This window comes from Cetorhinus maximus, chromosome 19, assembly GCF_964194155.1.
Source record: "Cetorhinus maximus chromosome 19, sCetMax3.hap1.1, whole genome shotgun sequence".
NCBI classification, from domain to species: domain Eukaryota; kingdom Metazoa; phylum Chordata; class Chondrichthyes; order Lamniformes; family Cetorhinidae; genus Cetorhinus; species Cetorhinus maximus.
In genome coordinates this window covers 5,781,510-5,799,665 of record NC_135897.1, presented here as the reverse complement: position 1 = coordinate 5,799,665, position 18,156 = coordinate 5,781,510, and the positions used below count along the sequence as shown (strand labels likewise).

The 18,156-nt window shown below is 45.1% G+C and overlaps 1 protein-coding gene across 1 annotated transcript in view; it reads left to right on the top strand.

Annotated features, from left to right (window-relative positions):
• The window catches only part of kif1aa (kinesin family member 1Aa), a 324,793-nt gene that overhangs the window by 292,922 nt on the left and 13,715 nt on the right, over nt 1-18,156 (top strand). The window contains exons 41-47 of the mRNA XM_078563437.1: nt 359-504; nt 2,726-2,935; nt 5,547-5,618; nt 7,772-7,896; nt 9,381-9,524; nt 10,898-11,090; nt 13,821-13,939. Coding sequence (XP_078419563.1) covers nt 359-504; nt 2,726-2,935; nt 5,547-5,618; nt 7,772-7,896; nt 9,381-9,524; nt 10,898-11,090; nt 13,821-13,939 — 1,009 coding nt within the window. The remainder of the gene's footprint in view (nt 1-358; nt 505-2,725; nt 2,936-5,546; nt 5,619-7,771; nt 7,897-9,380; nt 9,525-10,897; nt 11,091-13,820; nt 13,940-18,156) is intronic.

Sequence of the window (18,156 nt, the reverse complement as noted above, 5' to 3'; positions counted from 1 at the left end):
TTTATGATGTCCTGTGGTCATGAAAGGTGCTATATAAATTCAAGTCTTTTGTTCACAGCCAGGCACTGGCAGTCACAGAAACATGCCAACATCAGACATCAAAGTAATATATTGGATTGAAATTAGTAATATGGGAATCACACTGAGTTTTGTTTGTGTTAAATAAAGTTTATTGAGAAACCCCAGCAGTTGACCAGTGACAGGGAAAGTCTATAGGGGTGCCTTTCTTGCTGGGACCATGGTTCACACGGTGTTCTGGTTCTCATCCACATGGACTTTTGCTGGCCACTGTTCAGAGAATAGGTTCCACTCTGTTTTTGTGGCTTGAAACGACATTTGGGCGTTGTATCCACTACAGGCATGCAACGAAGACGCAGACGGGTCCTCGACACTTCTGTTGCCTATGTCCGTGGGGAAGAGAATCTGGCCGGTTGGCGACCTCGAAGCGACAGCCTCATTCTGGACCACCAATGGGAATTGGAGAAACTCAGCCTGTTACAAGAGGTACAGTAATCCCATGCCTGGGCAATGGCGGCTCGGGTGATGGAAGAGATAGTGAACTTAATACGGATTTTACCTAGCTTGGGAATGAGATGGTATTTTTTGCCTTCCTCTCCTGAAGGAACTGACCCTTGCTGGGATTTGAGTTCCACAGACATTGGGAGCCCTTCAGTATCCCTCCAATTGTTTGTTCTTCATGTATGAGTCCAGAGAATGATTTTCAGCAGGCTCTTCATCTGTTGGCAAGAGGCAAGGTGCATCCCTGCTGAGCTCTGTCATGCCTTTCGTCCAATGGACACACAGGACTGGAGTTGCTGCTGGGTTGTGCTGGTTTTATCCATGCAATTTGCCCAGAAGCAGCCAAACCAGTGCAAAAGATTGATAAATTTCACATGTAAATTATGTCTAATGCAAGCCAAGGTTCTGCAGTTTTGTGCCCCAGTTTAAAAAACACCATGCTGAAAGCCAGCCCCAACCACAAAACCGGCTCCATCCCCAGATTGAAATAATCACCAGGGCAAGTTTCTGTTTTAATGCCTGTTTGTGGGCTCTTAGGGGGGGGGCTCTTAAAATAAAGTCATTTTTTTAAAAGCCACAATGCCTGTAGATGCATTTATTAAAAATTTCAAATATTAAAACTATTAATTTGCTAAGAAGCTGACTACCAAACACCACTCAAACTAATAAATGATTCTGTATAGCTTTTAAAGCCAATTTTCAGTTATTTAAAATTACATTTCTCACAAATGGTGAACTAAACACTGATTAAAATTGCTTATTTTTTGTGGTAAATCCATTTTCAGCTGTATTATTAAAACTGCACTGGGTTACCCATCTTAAGTATATCAAACAATAATTTTTCATGTAATCTTTTTAAACTATGTTCGAAACTACTGCCCGACTATGTTGATTCATGGAAGATTTTGCATTGGGAGATATACAATTGTTTTTGAATGGAAATGTCAGCAAAAAAGAAACACTTCTTAAAACAAAAAAGATCTTGAGTGAAATTTGTGCCCAGATCAGCGATTGCACCCAAAACGGAAACTCTTGTCCATTGTCATGGTTTGCAGAATGGGTTAGCAATCAGCAAATGCCATATCTGAGGTCGGGGGACTCTGTACAGACTGGGGATTGAACCTGACACCTTCTGGTCCAGCACATTCAGAATCACACTGGGTGACAACTAGTCTGGGGATCAGAGAGTTAATGAGGTGGTTTAAAAACAGATACGTTCTACAGTCTCCTCCAAAAAGAGAATAGGATGGCCAGGCTCTCACCTCTTTCAACAGGATTCTGAGGATGAGACTTAACTGTGATGGGGATTGTAGCAGCGAGGCACCCTCTGTGATGTTGGTCCTGAGGGCAAGATTCATTAATTGGGATTATGGGGGTGAGACTCCCTTTCTGATAGCGCATCCGAGAATGAAATCTCCCAGCCTCTGATGATGGGCCTGGAGCTCAAACTCTCTCCCTGATGGTGTAACTCATCTCCTGTTCCCCAAAACGGGGTACAAGGTACAAGTCAGGAGTGCTGAATAAGGAACACTCTCCACTTGCCTGGATGAGTAGAGCTCCAACAACACTCAAGAACGTTTGACACCATCCAGGATAAAGCAGCCGGTGTGATTGGCACCCCGTCAACCTCCTTAAACATCCACGCCCCCCACCACTGATGCAGAATGGCAGCAGTGTGTAGCATCTACAAGTTGCACTGCAGCAATTTGCTGAGTCTCCTTTGACAGCACCTCCCAAACCTGCAACCTGTACCACCTAGAAGGATAAGGGCAGTAGGTGCATGGGAACCAAGCTCTCCTTCAAGCCACTCACCATCCTGACTTGGAACTATATCGCTACTTCTTCGCCCATTGCTGGGAGCTGGGTCAAAATACTGAAACTCCCCACCCCGCCTGCAGCAGCCCCCACCCACCACCTAACATCACTGTGCATGTACCGACACCACATCGACTGCATCTGTTCAGGAAGGCAGCTCATCACCACCACCTCAACGGCAATTAGGATGGGTGATAAATGCTAGTCTTGGCAGCAATGCCCACATCCAAGAATAAATTTTTTAAAAACTTACCATGGGTGTGGGGGTCCTGAAGGTTAGATTCCCCATCTCATAGGGAGAGGCAGGGGGGGCTTATTCGTGCAGAAGGCAGCCATATTTTGAGGTATGTAAGTTATTCGGTGACATCCCTACCTGTTTTGTGGCCCTCAGGTGGAAAAGACTCGACACTACCTGCTACTGCGTGAGAAGTTGGAGAGCACACTGAGGTCAGGCTGCGATTCGGTCTCCTCGTACACCAGTGAGGACCTTAGTGAATCCCAAAGCATCTCTTCAACGTATAGCCTGCATTCAACAGGAAGCAACGACATGCCAACCTCCACCTGCACCACCACAGAACGCCAGAAAGAGTTAGCAGCCAAGGTAAGGAGCCTAGGAGTATTCCCACTGGGACTGTACATTACTGAGGTCAAGGGAGTGGGGCTTGAAGTCTTGGCTGCCCTCAATAGAATGTAAATTCAGTCCAGAATCATCTTGGTGAATTCATATTTTCATCAAGTGAAGGGTGACAATCAATGGAATGGTGCCATTTTCCACTCTTTACCCAATGTCACCAACAAACTCCCAGGACAGGTTCAAAACAGGTAAGATGCAATGTAATGCTCCCCCTACACTGATTTAAAAGTAATAAGTGAGAGCATTGTAGATGCCCTAACTGTAATTCTTCAAAGTTCTGTCAATTTGGGAACTGTTCCTTTCAATTGTCACACTGCTATTTAAAAAAGGTGACAGCGAAACCTGGGAATTATAGACCAATTAGTCTAATATCTGTTATCAGGAAATTACTAGAGTCCACAATTAATGACAAGAGTAATTGAAAACCTGATATTTTCAACTGATCAAACAGAGCCAGCGTGGATTTGTGAAAGGTAGGTCGTGCCTGACGAATCTGATTGAATTTTTTGAAGAGGCGACTAAAATATTGTACAGGGGAATATCTATGCATGTTATTTATATGGATGTGCAGAAGATATTTAATAAAACCCTTCATAAAAGATTGTTTGCTAAAGTTAAAGCTCATCGAATTGAAGACAAATGATCTAACCGGCTGAATTGGCTGAGCAGCAGGAGACAGAGAGTACGTACTCTAAATGGCAGGATATGATGTCTGGTATCCTGCATGGATTGGTTTTAGGGCCTTAACTATTCACTGGATTTATCAACAACTTATATGATGGAATAGAAATCCAGATATCCAAATTTGCTGATGACACAAAGGTAGGTGGCATTTTAAGCAATGTAGATGGAAGTGTAAAATTACAAAGAGATATTGATAAAATGAATAGGCAAAACTATGGCAAATGGATTTCAATGTGGCCAAATGTGAGGTCATCCTGTTTGGATCTAAAAACAACAGAACAAGGTACTTTCTAAATGGTGAAAAGTTGGAAACAGCTAGGTTCAAAGAGACTTGCAGTCCAGGTAAACAGATTATTAAAATGTCAAGAACAGATACAGGAAATAATCAAAAAAGCCTTTATACTAAGAGGAATAAAATACATGGGGGTAGAGTCATTCTTCAACTATACAAAACCCTGGTTAGACCACACCTGGCACAGTGCGAGCAGTTCTGGAAAGTACACCTTACGAAGGATATATTGACCTCAGAGGGCATGCAGTGTAGATTTACCAGAATGATCCCTGAACTCCAAGGAGAGGTCTGGAGGGTTATGGACTGGGTGCAGGTCAATGGGACTAGCGGAATAATATTTCGGCCCAGACTAGAAGGGCCGAATGGCCTGTTTTTCTGTGCTGTGGTGTTCTATGGTTCTATGGATTAAATTATGAGGAGATATTACAAAAACGAGGGTTGTAGTTCCTGGAATTTAGAAGATTAAGGAGTGATTTGATTGAAGTTTTCAAGATATTAAGGGGAACAGACAGGGTAGATAGAGAGAAACTATTTCCACTGGTTAGTCAAAAAAAATAGAGTCCGATCTTTCAGGAGGGGAATGAAGAAACATTTCTTCATGCAAAAGGTGGCAGAAGTTTGGAACTCTCCTCCACAAATGGCAATTGATGCTAGATCAATTGTTAATTTTAAAACTGAAATTGTTGGATTTTTGTTAACCAAAGTTATTAAGGGATACGGGGCAAAGGTGTGTATATGCAGTTGGGTCACAGATCAGCATAATTCCTTGACCGAGATTCAATGGCCCCGATATTTAGAGGGAGGTGGGCAAGGGACTTGTGTCAGTGACCAGGAAACTCAAAAATACTGGGATGGTGGACATCAAATACATTGAGTAAATTTTAATCCCCTCCTCTCCCCAGCCCTCAATGGGTAGGACAGGAACAGGGGAGGGGTTATTGAATTCTTTAAAATGTGAAACCAAACCCCAACCCAACACAAGTTCGTCTACATTTGGTGTAAGTGTATTGGATTTGAGAATGTCTGACTATCCTGTTCTGGAGAACTGGTTAATGATTATAATATGTTAATGAGGCTCTGTTCCTTGGAAATTGGCAGCAATTTAATTTAAGTGGCTAGGACCAGGTTTCCCAGGGTTGGGAAGCCAGACAGCTGAAGTGAGGCCATACCCAACAGGTAAGTGTTTTTCCGGAACAACTTGAGTGTCAGGGAGAATAGGAGAGCTTCCTCCCAGCCCATTGCCTCAACTCTCAATGGGGGATGGATATTTTACAGGTCACTTGAAGGGAATGGGGTTAAATACTGAGGAGGGGTGTTGTACAAGGCTGTTGCTAAGGGAGAGATATGTAGTACATCACCAATCCTGGGAGGAAGGGCAATGTAGGATAGGTACCAGGGCAGTGGTACAGTACAGGAGTGTTGCTATGGGAGAGATATAGTAAAGAACTGCCATTGGCTGATTGTTGGTTGCATTGACTGCAAATAGGTGCCGACCATAAGGGCACAAATTACACCCGGAGGAAACTGGGTAGGCAATGAGCAGAATGGTTTATTGAAGAAAAATATTAATCAGCAATTCATGAGTGTTGTTCTCTCTTCCAGTGCCTCCGACTCCTATCCCACACGTTTAACAGGGAGTACAGTCATGTCTGTATCAGTGCCAGCGAGAGCAAGGTATGTTGAGAAATTGCGGGAGCTCAATTTAACTTAAGTTGACATTAGAGTACTTCCTGAGACATTTTTGTGAGGGTGGTGGTGTGTACATGTGCAAGTGTGTGCATGTCATTTAATGAACGGGCATGAGGAAATTGGGGTCTGTTGGATGACAAGTCCTGGTTGAATAAATGCAGTGCCCCTCAGGAGGTTTTTGATTTAATTTCCTGTTTGTCGTGAGCCAAACGAGGCCAGTGAAATGTGAAAGGCCAGAACAGTGTGGAATTAACAGGGATATAAGTATTGGAATTTTTATTTATGCATTTTAAATTTGTAAGTTTAAAATAAAGAATGTTATTTATTCTCACGCACTTAGCCTGCATTAACACAACATCACATACTCGGTCTCAAGCATGCACGCACACAAACAATGATTGGATACAAATAAAGATAGTGCATTTTTACAGATTAGAGTTAATTCAGTCTCTGATTTATGGTTTCCAGTCTCTCATGTGGCAGGCTTGTGGTTTCTTGAATGGATTTGATGATTTAAAGTCGAAGTGAGGATGTTGTAAAGCAAAGGGATGTGAGTTTTCTTGTAGTTGAATATTTAGGAGGTTGATTCTCAGGTGAACTTTGAAACTTTAACAGGTTAAGTACTTTAGCTGCTTGATAACTTGCAGCTAGTTTCAGAGTCTGGTTCTCAGACTGGCTGATGGGTGGTTCTGATGGATCTGCTGGGCCCTGGGGTAGTAAGGGTGCAGGCCCTGAAACCAGCTTTGATCACATGACCCCTGGATTAACACTTCTGAGGCCCACCCAGCCTAGTTTGGATGAGGAGGTCATCGTGATATAATAGGAAGTTGATGGTGGCCATTGAGTTTCAATCTTCCCTTTTTTCCATTGGGCAGGATTTTTTGCTGAGCGGGCGGGCGCGTGCTCAGCCTGCTCGAGTATAAAATGACGCGCGATCACGTCAGGCAAGTGCCCCGACGTCATCGTGCACTTGCACAATATTTCAGTTGTTGGGCACACAGGAGTCGGCAGCACGCCTACCGACAATTAAAAGGCCTATTAAGGCCATTAAAAATATCATTGAATTAAATTTTTCACTGCCCATCCAAACTTACGGTTGGCAGGCTGGCGAAAAGGCCAAGCAGCCTTTGTATTTTTTTTCGAAACCTCATCCACGGGCGGGGTGAGGTTTCGATCTGTCTTTAAAAAAAGTAAAAAAAATCTCATCCTAATTTCTAACATGTCCCTGCTCATGTGACAGGGTCACATGAGGGGACATGTTTTTTGACATTTTAAAAATCTTTATTTTTACTTTTCAAAACTCTTCATCTCCCTGAGGCAGCTCTATGCCTCAGGGAGCTTTTGCAGCGCGCACCCTTGCGCATGCGCCAACTAGTGCTCTCGCCCTTCTCCTCCCCCCACCCGCCCAACACGGGCAGTGCTGAGCGGTGCCATGCACGTTTCACACTGGGCAGGCCTTAATTGGCATCTTTCTGCATCATGGAGTAATGGACTATCCAAAGGGTGACAGGAAGGCAAATCAGAAGAGTGCTAGTAGTGGGAAATTCTACAGTCAGGGGTACAGACAGTCCTTTGCAGCCATGACCAGCAGTCTCGATTGATATGTTACCTTCTTGGGTCAGGGTGAAGGACATTATGAGCAGATGAAGAGACGGTAACCACAGTTCTGATCCACATTGGAACTAATAACATAAACATTTTTTGTCTTGCATTTTAGATTACTTTAGCAAAGCGCTATCACAGGTACAATTTGGGCCTATGGGATACAATTTCCTTGGTTCTATAAAAGCCACGTCAGAAGTAGGATCACTGTAATTAGCCTCCATGATCCTTACCTGGAAACTAATCAACCTGGGGTTCCCATTTCTACAAAATACTGATTTGGACATTCAGCTCAGCCTTGATGCCACAACAGACAAAAATGTTTTTACAATCACTATCCAGCCTCTCGCACATGAATGGTAAGGGACAACAATAGCTGGCCTCCATGGATCTGGACTCCATGCCTGTGGAAGGAAGTGGGAAGGGAAGAAAAAAGGCAGAGAGACTGACATCAAAATGATGAAGATTGTCCCTTAGAAGATGACTTATAAGAAGCTGGTGCAAAATATGATACTATTCCTCTTCCTGTTTTTCAGATATCTGAGATGTCTGTCACACTGACAAGAGACACATCATTCTCCACCCTGAGCAACACCACACTGCCTCCCTCCTCTACCTGTCCCTCTTTGCTGGAAGGACAGTACATCTCCTCAGAGCTGAGGTTAGAGCCCATGTTTTCCAATAGATTTCTAACTGCTCTTTACACACTGTCTGACACCTGCAGTAATACATGAGATGAGGAATCTTATACTGAACAGCTGTGCCAGATTGTAGTCAGTCCTTAACATGGAACCCATGTTTTTGAGTGATACAGTGAAGGGTGTGGAATATGTCAGAGTCTGTTACATTGAGAGGCTTGGGGTATATAAAGAAGTGTTGCAATGAGGGATGTAGTTATATCAAAGACTGTGGTACTAAGAAGCCTGAGGCATATCAGAGAGTGTTGCAATGTAAGTTGTATCACAAAGTGTAGTATTGAAGTGTGGGAGGTATATTGGGAATTGTTACAGTGAAGGACATGCGATATATAAAGGAGCATGACAATGATATAATTTGGTGAAATGAGGGTTCGTGTAACACTATCGAATATGGATTACAATGATAGGTGCGGGTAATATCAGAGAGTATTACAGTGAGCGATATGGGGCATATCAGAGAATACTACAGTGAGATAACGGGATATATCAAAGTGTTATAGTGAGGTCATGGGATATATCAGAATGTTATAATGTGGGTCTGTCAGAGAGTGTTATTGTGAGATAATGGGATATCTCAGTGTTACAGAGAGGGATGTGGAGTATGTTAAAAAGTGTTCCAGTGATCTGAGAACAGTTCAATATGAAACTAAAATTACAATGCTTAGCTTACATTTTATTGTATCTCATTTAAAAAATGAGTCCAGTTTTGAAATCTTGATGTCATAGGAACTATAAAGATCTTGGAGAAGGTCCAAGAAGTGTCACCATATGTTACCCTTGACTTGTGCTTTCAGAATACGCTTGGGAAACTGGGATGTTTCTTGGAGAAGCATAGAATTTAATATGATATGATTGAAGTTTTTATAATGATGAAAGGAATAGATTCTGTTTGGATGGGTTGATTATTTGATTGAGATGGAGCAGGAAGGGGATGCGTATAAACTATATAAGCATTTAGGTTAGAGGCCAGGATGATTTTCTTTTCATAGAGTATTATGGGAACAGTAGCTTAGTTACTGGACTAGATACCCAGAGGCCCTGACTAATGATGTGGAGAGAAGAGTTCAAGTCCCACCATAGCTGCTGGGGTATTTAAATAAATCCGGAATAAAAAGCTAGTATCCGAAATGGTGATCATAAAACAACTGAACTGTCATTAAAAACTTAGCTGGTTCACTAATGTCCTTTCAGGAAGGAAATCTGCTATCCTTACCTGGTCTGGCCTAGATATGCGTCCAGCAACAGCGATGTGGATTACTCTTAACTGCTTTCTGAAATCGCCTAACAAGCTACTCAGTAAAGAGCATTTAGAGGTGGACAATTACTGCTGGTCTTGATAGCAATTCCCACACCTTGTTAATTAAAAGAAAATTATCTCTGGAAAAGATGACCAAACTGTGTATGATGATGAAGTTTCATTTTTTTGAACAATTTACTCACTTACTAGGACCCCCGAGACCCAATCCAGAGCAATCAGTCCTGATCCTGATTCACTACAAGAAGGTGAACTTAAGAAATCTCCTGTTGCCAGCAAGGACGAGAAGGGAAGCCCTCGTATGTTTGTAGCTGACATCCAAGAGATTAGAGTGAGGTATGGTGATAAAGTGACCACTTGTATATTTTGCAGACTTATGCAACATTGACAATGTCAGCCAGTCTTTTGATGTCAATCTCTCGGTTTTTTATGCTTTTCAGATTTATAAAACTCCCCAGTGGATATGTCCACACAGTATCCTAATGAGCTGCATGAGCCAGATTGGCTGCATTCAGTTAGCTGACCTTAGCCAAGGCAGCTGTAAGAGGTGCCACAGTGGGGCTTGGTGTTGCTGTTGGGAGAGCTCCTGCTACTCATTGCTATATACCCAGGGTCACTTTATAAATCCAGGTGCCGGTTGGAAACCCTTTTCCCTCCCAACCCCACCCCACTCCACAACTAGAGGAGTGAGGGGAGGGAATATTCCAAAAACTGTCTCCAGTAAACACATTTTATAGTTGGAAAGCATAGGATCAGGTGTAGGCCATTCAGCCCCGCAAACCTATTCTGCCATTCAGTTAGATCACAGCTTGTCTTATCTTCACTCCATTAACCTGACTTAGCTCCATAACTCTCAAAACTCTTACCTAACAAGACTATAACAGTCTCAGTCTTGAAGTTTTCAGCTGGCCCCACAGCCTCACTTTTTGGGGGTGGTAGAGAGATTCCCACTATACTTTGTCTGAATTAGTGCTCCCCGATCACCTCTGAACACCTTAGCTTTAACTTTAAGATTATGCCTCCTTATTTGGGATTCTCTCACAGGAGGAAATAGTTTCTCTCTATCTACCCCGCCAAATCTTTTAATCATCGTAAACACCTCAGCGAGGTTAACCCTTAATCTTCTATATGAGGGGAATACAAACCCAGTCTATGCAATCTATCCTCATAACGTAACATTTTTAACCCTGGTATCATTCTGGTGAATCTGCACTGCACCCCCAACCCGCCACCCCCACCACCCCGCCCCACTCCGCAAAGCTAATATATCCTTCCTGGTGTGGTGTTCAGATCTGAAGCCAGATGCAACTTAGAGCGCTGTACAAGTGTAGTTGAACTTCCAAGAAGTAACAAGTGGCCTAATCTTGCTTACTCCAAAAGCTGGTGAATAAGCGTACACTAGCAGACACACCTGAGCAGCCTGGCATTACTGGGTCTCCTGTGGCTAATTTATTTTCTCGTGTGCGTGCAATCACCCAACAGAGTGAACTGAGCTTGGCAACTCTCCAGAATCGACCCATTTCTCAGAGCTCCCCTCAGGCTGTGTCAAACTACTGCCTTCCCACGCCCACCCAGCCCATGTTGATTTAGGTGATCTATTTGGAAGAGATTGTGATAAGAGGAGGCCAATGTTCATGTGTAGATTGTATTGCAGCAAGGTGTGCGTGTGAAAGGAGTTCGCTGATGTATTGTTCTCTCTTATCTTCCAGTCCGATTGTGTCAAAGAAAGGGACTCTGCATTTCCTGGAGCCACAGACCAATGGCTGGGTGAAGCGTTATGTTGTTGTGCGACGGCCCTATGTCTATATTTACAATACCGATAAGGACACAGTGGAGCGAGCTATTCTTAACCTGTCAGCTGCTCAGGTGGAGTACAGTGAGGACCAGCAGGCCATGCTCAAGGTACCAAAATCTCCCTCCTTCATTCTGTAGGAGTGCAGCCAAGTGCTGCATTCATGGTTGAAGTGCCACTGTGGTTTTGCATGTAGAAAAAGCGGACAAAGCCTCTCGCACCAGTTTGATTTTCCTCTGCTGAAGTTTCCTTGCATTCGTGTCTCACTTTTCATCATGAAAGCTTGGAATAGTTTCCCACATCTCTGTAGCAGTGTCAGATTAGACAGAGTATCAGTTGCATTGCTCTCCTCACGCTGCCTAAGGACATACACCCCACCACGTCCAGACTGTGACTGATCACCTACCCTTCCCCCCGACTGTGACCTATCACCTACCCTTCCCCCCGACTGTGACTGACCATCTACCCCTCCCCCCGACTGTGACTGACCATCTACCCCTCCCCCCGACTGTGACTGACCATCTACCCCTCCCCCCAACTGTGACCTATCATCTACCCCTCCCTCCGGGCTGTGACTGACCATCTACCCCTCCCCCCGACTGTGACCTATCATCTACCCCTTCCCCCGGGCTGTGACTGACCATCTACCCCTCCCCCCGGGCTGTGACTGACCATCTACCCCTCCCCCCGACTGTGACCTATCATCTACCCCTTCCCCCGGGCTGTGACTGACCATCTACCCCTCCCCCAGACTGTGACTGACTAGTCACCCCCCCCTCCAGACTGTGACAGATCATCTACCCCTCCCCCCAGACTGTAACTGACCATCTACCCCTCCCCCCAGACTGTAACTGACCATCTACCCCTCCCCCAGACTGTAACTGACCATCTACCCCTCCCCCCAGACTGTAACTGACCATCTACCCCTCCCCCCAGACTGTAACTGACCATCTACCCCTCCCCCAGACTGTAACTGACCATCTACCCCTCCCCCCAGACAGTAACTGACCATCTACCCCTCCCCCCAGACTGTAACTGACCATCTACCCCTCCCCCCAGACTGTAACTGACCATCTACCCCTCCCCCCAGACTGTAACTGACCATCTACCCCTCCCCCCAGACTGTAACTGACCATCTACCCCTCCCCCCAGACTGTAACTGACCATCTACCCCTCCCCCCAGACTGTAACTGACCATCTACCCCTCCCCCCAGACTGTAACTGACCATCTACCCCTCCCCCCAGACTGTAACTGACCATCTACCCCTCCCCCCAGACTGTAACTGACCATCTACCCCTCCCCCCAGACTGTGACTGACCATCTACCCCATCAGACTGTAATGGACCGGCTACCCCCCTCACCCAGACTGTGATTTACCATCGACCCACCTCCCTCACACTGCCCCTTATCATCTAACCCACCCTCCCCCAGACTGTGACTCACTATCTACACCACTTTACCAGACTGTGATTGACCATCTACCCCTCCCCCCAGGCTGTGACTGACCATCTACCCCTCCCCCAGACTGTAACTGACCATCTACCCCTCCCCCCGAGACTGTAACTGACCATCTACCCCTCCCCCCCAGACTGTAACTGACCATCTACCCCTCCCCTCCAAACTGTGACTGGCCATCTACCCCCACCCCCAGATTGTGACTGACCATCTACCCCCGCCCCCTGATTGTGACTGACCATCTACCCCCGCCCCCTGATTGTGACTGACCATCTACCCCCACCCCCAGATTGTGACTGACCATCTACCCCCACCCCCAGATTGTGACTGGCCATCTTTGCCTCCCCCAGACTGTGACTGACCATCTACCCCATCAGACTGTAATGGACCGGCTACCCCCCTCACCCAGACTGTGATTTACCATCGACCCACCTCCCTCACACTGCCCCTTATCATCTAACCCACCCTCCCCCAGACTGTGACTCACTATCTACACCACTTTACCAGACTGTGATTGACCATCTACCCCTCCCGCAGACTCTGAATGACCATCTACCCCTCCCCCAAACTGCAACTGACCATCTAAACCCCTTCCCCAGATTGTGACTGACCATCTACCCCTCAACCCCCCACCACACACCACCCCCGCCACTGTGACTGACTATCTACCCACCCTCCCAGACTGTGACATCATCAGTCTGAGATTGTGACTGGCTATCTACCCCCCTTCCCCAGACTGTGTCTGGCCATCTACCCCCCTTCCCCAGACTGTGTCTGGCCATCTACCCCCCTTCCCCAGACTGTGACTGGCCATCTACCCCCCTTCCCCAGACTGTTATGGACCATCTAGGCCCCCAGACTGTGACTGACCATCCATGCCCTCCCAGACTGACAGACTGTCCACCACCCCCCCTAGTTTGTGACTGGCTGTCCACACGCTCCCAGTCTGTGACTGATTGCACCCCTCCCCACATGCCTGACCCCTAGCTGTCAGCTGACACTGTCGCAAAGATCTTTTTGAAAGGTCACCCATGATCTTTTCTGATATACCCCTCCACGTTGCCTTGGCCCTCAGATCCGCTGGATTATGGGATGTGGACAGAGCTAGTGTCCCCTTTCCCTTGCTTCCTGACCATCAAAAGCCAATGATGGAATGTTGGTTGAAGGCAGGGTTAACCTCGCTTTGAGGCAATGAGTGAAACACAGCTATTTAACAGAGCTGCTGGGCCTGCAATTTCATTATTTGTACCTCTCCCTTGGGAAGCACCTGGTGAGATGAACAAATTCTGAGTATTCTTTAAAGCTTGTTCAACCCCTGTTTGAATGCGCATCTGACTTGCATTAATATCTGACCCTTTCCTTTGCACCTTTTTTTATGATGCAGACTCCAAACACCTTTGCTGTGTGCACTGAGCATCGTGGGATACTGTTGCAAGCCTGCAACGATAAGGAAATGCAGGACTGGCTATATGCTTTCAACCCCCTCCTCGCCGGGTCAATCAGGTAAACCCCACCCAACAGGCTGATTTTTGTTACTTACCTGACCCGCAGGGAGCAGATTGGTCAGAGAATCGCAGGGAACCCAGAATTTTGGGATTCCTCCGCAGGCTGTGGTGTGGGAGGTTGGGGGAGGGGAATGTTCATGGAGGGGGGATTGGCCAATAGTGGAGGGTTCCTTAGACTGGCAGCTGGATCCAGGAAGTAAAAGTGATGGCATTCACCTCCAGTATCTGTCAAGACCTCGCCTCAGTGAAACTGCCAAGTTCCCTGAAGCTATGCAAATCCAATCGACAACAGTTAGAGTTGACGCAACAGCAAAATACTGCAGATGCTGGAAATCTGAAAAAAAAAAGAAACAGAAATTATTGGAAACACTCAGCAGGTCATGCATCTGTGGAGAGAGAAACCAGAGTTAACGTTTTGGGTCGTGACCCTTCACCAGAACCCTGAACATTAACTTCGCTCCTCTCCACAGATACTCCCAGGCCTATTGAAGGTTTCCAGTTCAAGTTGAAAAACCGAATGACAATGAGACTCGGAACTTCATTATCATACTAAAAGACCTTCGGAGTGGGTTGGTTGCCCCTTCAGCTTCTAGCCTTCAGTTAAAGCCAAAAATGGGTGTCTTAGAAAAGGGCTTGGTTTGGGAAACAAATTTCTCAGATCTTAAACGCAACCCCCCATTTTGTTTGCCATTCCCCTAACACGCCCATTCTTTTTAGGTTAAAATCCACCATACCACCAGGGTATAGTTTATATCAGGCACCATCACAGTGAGAGATGTGGGTTATATCAGTGTTTTAGTGAGAGGTGTGGGCTGTATCAGACAGTGTTATAATGAGAGGTGTGGGTTATATCAGACAGTGTTATAGTGAGAGATGTGGGTATATCAATGTTATAGTGAAAGGTGTGATTTATATCAGTGTTGAAGTGAGACATGTGGGTATATCATTGTTATAGTGGGAGATGTGGGTTATATCAGTGTTATAGTGAGACGTGTGGGTTATATCAATGTTATAGTGAGACGTGTGGGTTATATCAATGTTATAGTGAGAGGTGTGGGTATATCAATGTTATAGTGAGAGGTGTGGGTTATATCAGTGTTATAGTGAGACGTGTGGGTATATCAATGTTATAGTGAGAGGTGTGGGTTATATCAGTATTATAGTGAGACGTGTGGCTATATCAATGTTATAGTGAGAGGTGTGGGTTATCTCAGTGTTATAGTGAGACATGTGGGTATATCAATGTTATAGTAAGAGGTGTGGGTATATCAGTGTTATAGTGAGAGGTGTGGGTATATCAGTGTTATAGTGAGACATGTGGGTATATCAAGGTAGTGATTGTAGGTGTAACCTTTCCTACTGCCTTTAGGGATCATGTTATTGTACTGAAGAATCAGCCCTAAGCGCAGGTAATCTTAGGGGTGGAGCTTTCTAGTCATGGACCTGGTTCAAGCATGTAGCTTCTACAAGAGCTCTGTAATAAAGTTATCTGTTTCAGTTAAGAAACCTGTCTGGTACACCAAGTTTAATACAATTGGTGGTGAGGATAATTAGCTCTGACACTGCACCTTGCCTCCAATGTGAGTACATCAATTCTTAAGGAAAGAAAGAAAAGTATACTGACCAGTCATGCCACTCTTCGGCAGAATCAACCCTTATGACTCACCCATGGAAGACTGGAGCCAGTACAGAGAAGCAGAAAGCAATCCTTTTAAGTGTCTGTGGTGGCAAGACATATAACCTCATCCGTAGTCTGATGGCCCTGAATGCGCCCAATTCTAAATCTTTTAACAAATTGGTAGACCTCATGAAGATGCATTTTCTGCCGAAGCCATCGGTAATTATGTAGAGGTTTAAGTTCAGCTCCAGAGTAAGGGCCCTGGGTGAGTCTATCGCAACTTATATCACGATGTCAAAACAGGTGGCTGAGCACTGCGACTTCGGAGATACACTCAATAACATGTTGCGGAATGGGTTGGTTTGTGGCGTACACGACGGTGCCATTCAGCGATGTTTACTTGCAGAAGTTAACATGGATTTGGAGCGCGCCATGGAAATGGCAATGGAGACTGCTGGGAGGAACTCGCAGGCTTTACAGAGTGTGTAACATAGCGCTGTTCTTCAGTTGGGGAAGGAACCTACCACTGGGCATGGTGAGAAAACCAGAGGGACAGCAGCGAAGCGGGATACAGTCTCTGCTGCTCAAAAAACAAAAAGGCATTGTGGAAGCATTTCAGCAGCGATTCAGAAATTATTCTGCTACTGATGTGAGGGTAACCATGTACCGGAAACCTGCAGATTTAAGGAGGCAGAATGACATTACTGCCACAATAAAGGGCACGTAATAAAGCAATGCAGGGCAAAATCAAGACAGCCAATCAGACAGCAAAACAAGATGATTGAAGTGCACAATATAACTGAACCAGGAGCTGCTGATACTGTTATCTATTCCCTATACAATGTCAAAGCAGTAAAAACTGAACCAATCTCAATCACCCTTCAAGTGAATGGGAAGCCTCTAGTCATGGAGGTAGACACAGGAGCCTCGACCACAGAGGTGGGAGAACACGCATTTAAATACCTAAATGAAGATACCCAGTCACTGAATCTGGAGCAAACCACAGCTCAGCTGAAAGCATACACTGGAGAGTCAATATAGGTAAAGGGCATCGTACCTGTGTCCTATAGGCAACATACAGCCCAGCTTCCAGTGATCATAGTGACAGATGAAGGACCTAGTCTTCTGGGCTGCGATTGGTTACGAAAAATTAAGTTCAACTGGTCAGAAATATTTCAAGTCAGAACAGGGGGAGTTCCTGAGTTGCTAAGGGAATATGGCCGTGTATTTCAGAAAGCATTAGGATAATCAAAGGACCTTCACAGGATATAAGGGTCCCTCAGGTCAGAGTTGGTTCCATTGGAAATTCATGAAGAGAACCAAAACGAATATGGTGCCACTCTGAACAAACTGAAGAAACAGCTGGCAGAAAAATACTCAACAATGTTCAGTGTTCCAGGAAGAAGCCAAAAGATACAAGAAGGAGACAGAAGAGCTGAAGAATCAGCTGATTGAAACAAAAGAGGCATTAGAAGGAAAAGTCATGGAACTTTCCGAGATGCGAGTGGGTAATGAGCCAGGGGTAGCTCAACCACCAAACTGAACCAAGTTAAAGTTTCACCAGACAAAATTTTGGCCGGCTGTGAAATCAAAAGGAAGGATGAGACAAAACTTTGCAGCAAACAGAAAAAAATACAGAAATCAAATCTGAAAGGCCAATAGACTATGTCTCCAAAACCCACTCTGCAGCCAAGAAGAGTTATTCACAACTTGAAAAAGAAGATTTATCAGTAATATTTGGAGTGAAGAAATTCCTTCTGTATCTGCATGGTTGACATTTCACCATAGTGTCAGACCATAAATCACTAATGGGTTTACTTAGTGAAGGTAGAGCCATTCCACCGATAGCCTCAGCCAGAATTCAACGTTGGGCTTTGACTTTATCGGCATATGAGTATACCTTTATGGACCGTCCTGGTGTGCATATTGCAAATGCAGATGCATTCAGTTGTCTTCCAGCGCCACATTAAGTCATACTTGTGTTGAATTTCTTGGACTCTTCGCCAGTCTGTGCAAAGCAAATAAGGAATTGAACAACTTGGGAACCAATTTTGTCAAAAGTCTGAGATCAGGTATTGCAAGGATGGTTGAATTCACCAGCATCTGAAGAGATAAGATAATTCTATGACCGTAAAACTGAGTTAAGTTGTCAAGATGGAATCTTGTTGTCAGAATCAAGAGCTGTCGTCCCTTTGCAAGGAAGAGAACCACTCTTGACAGAGCTTCACAGTGCACATCCAGGCATTTCCAAGATGAAGATGCTGACGCGAAGCTATGCCTGGTGGCCAGGTATAGACAGTGACATTGAAAGCATAGTCAAGCGCTGTCTCCATCGATGCGCATTCTAAATGGATGGATGCGTATGAAGTCAGATCTCCGACATCGTTTGCAACTATTGAAAAGCTGCACCAATGTTTTAGTATACGTAGCCTACCAGAAGTCATTGTTTTGGATAATGGTACAGTCTTCACTGGTACAGAATCTCAGAGATTCATGAGTTTAAATGGAATGAAGCATGTTGAAACATCACCATATCATCCTTCATCAAATGGGTTAGCAGAAACAGCAGTGCAACCTTTCAAGTCAGGAATGAAGAA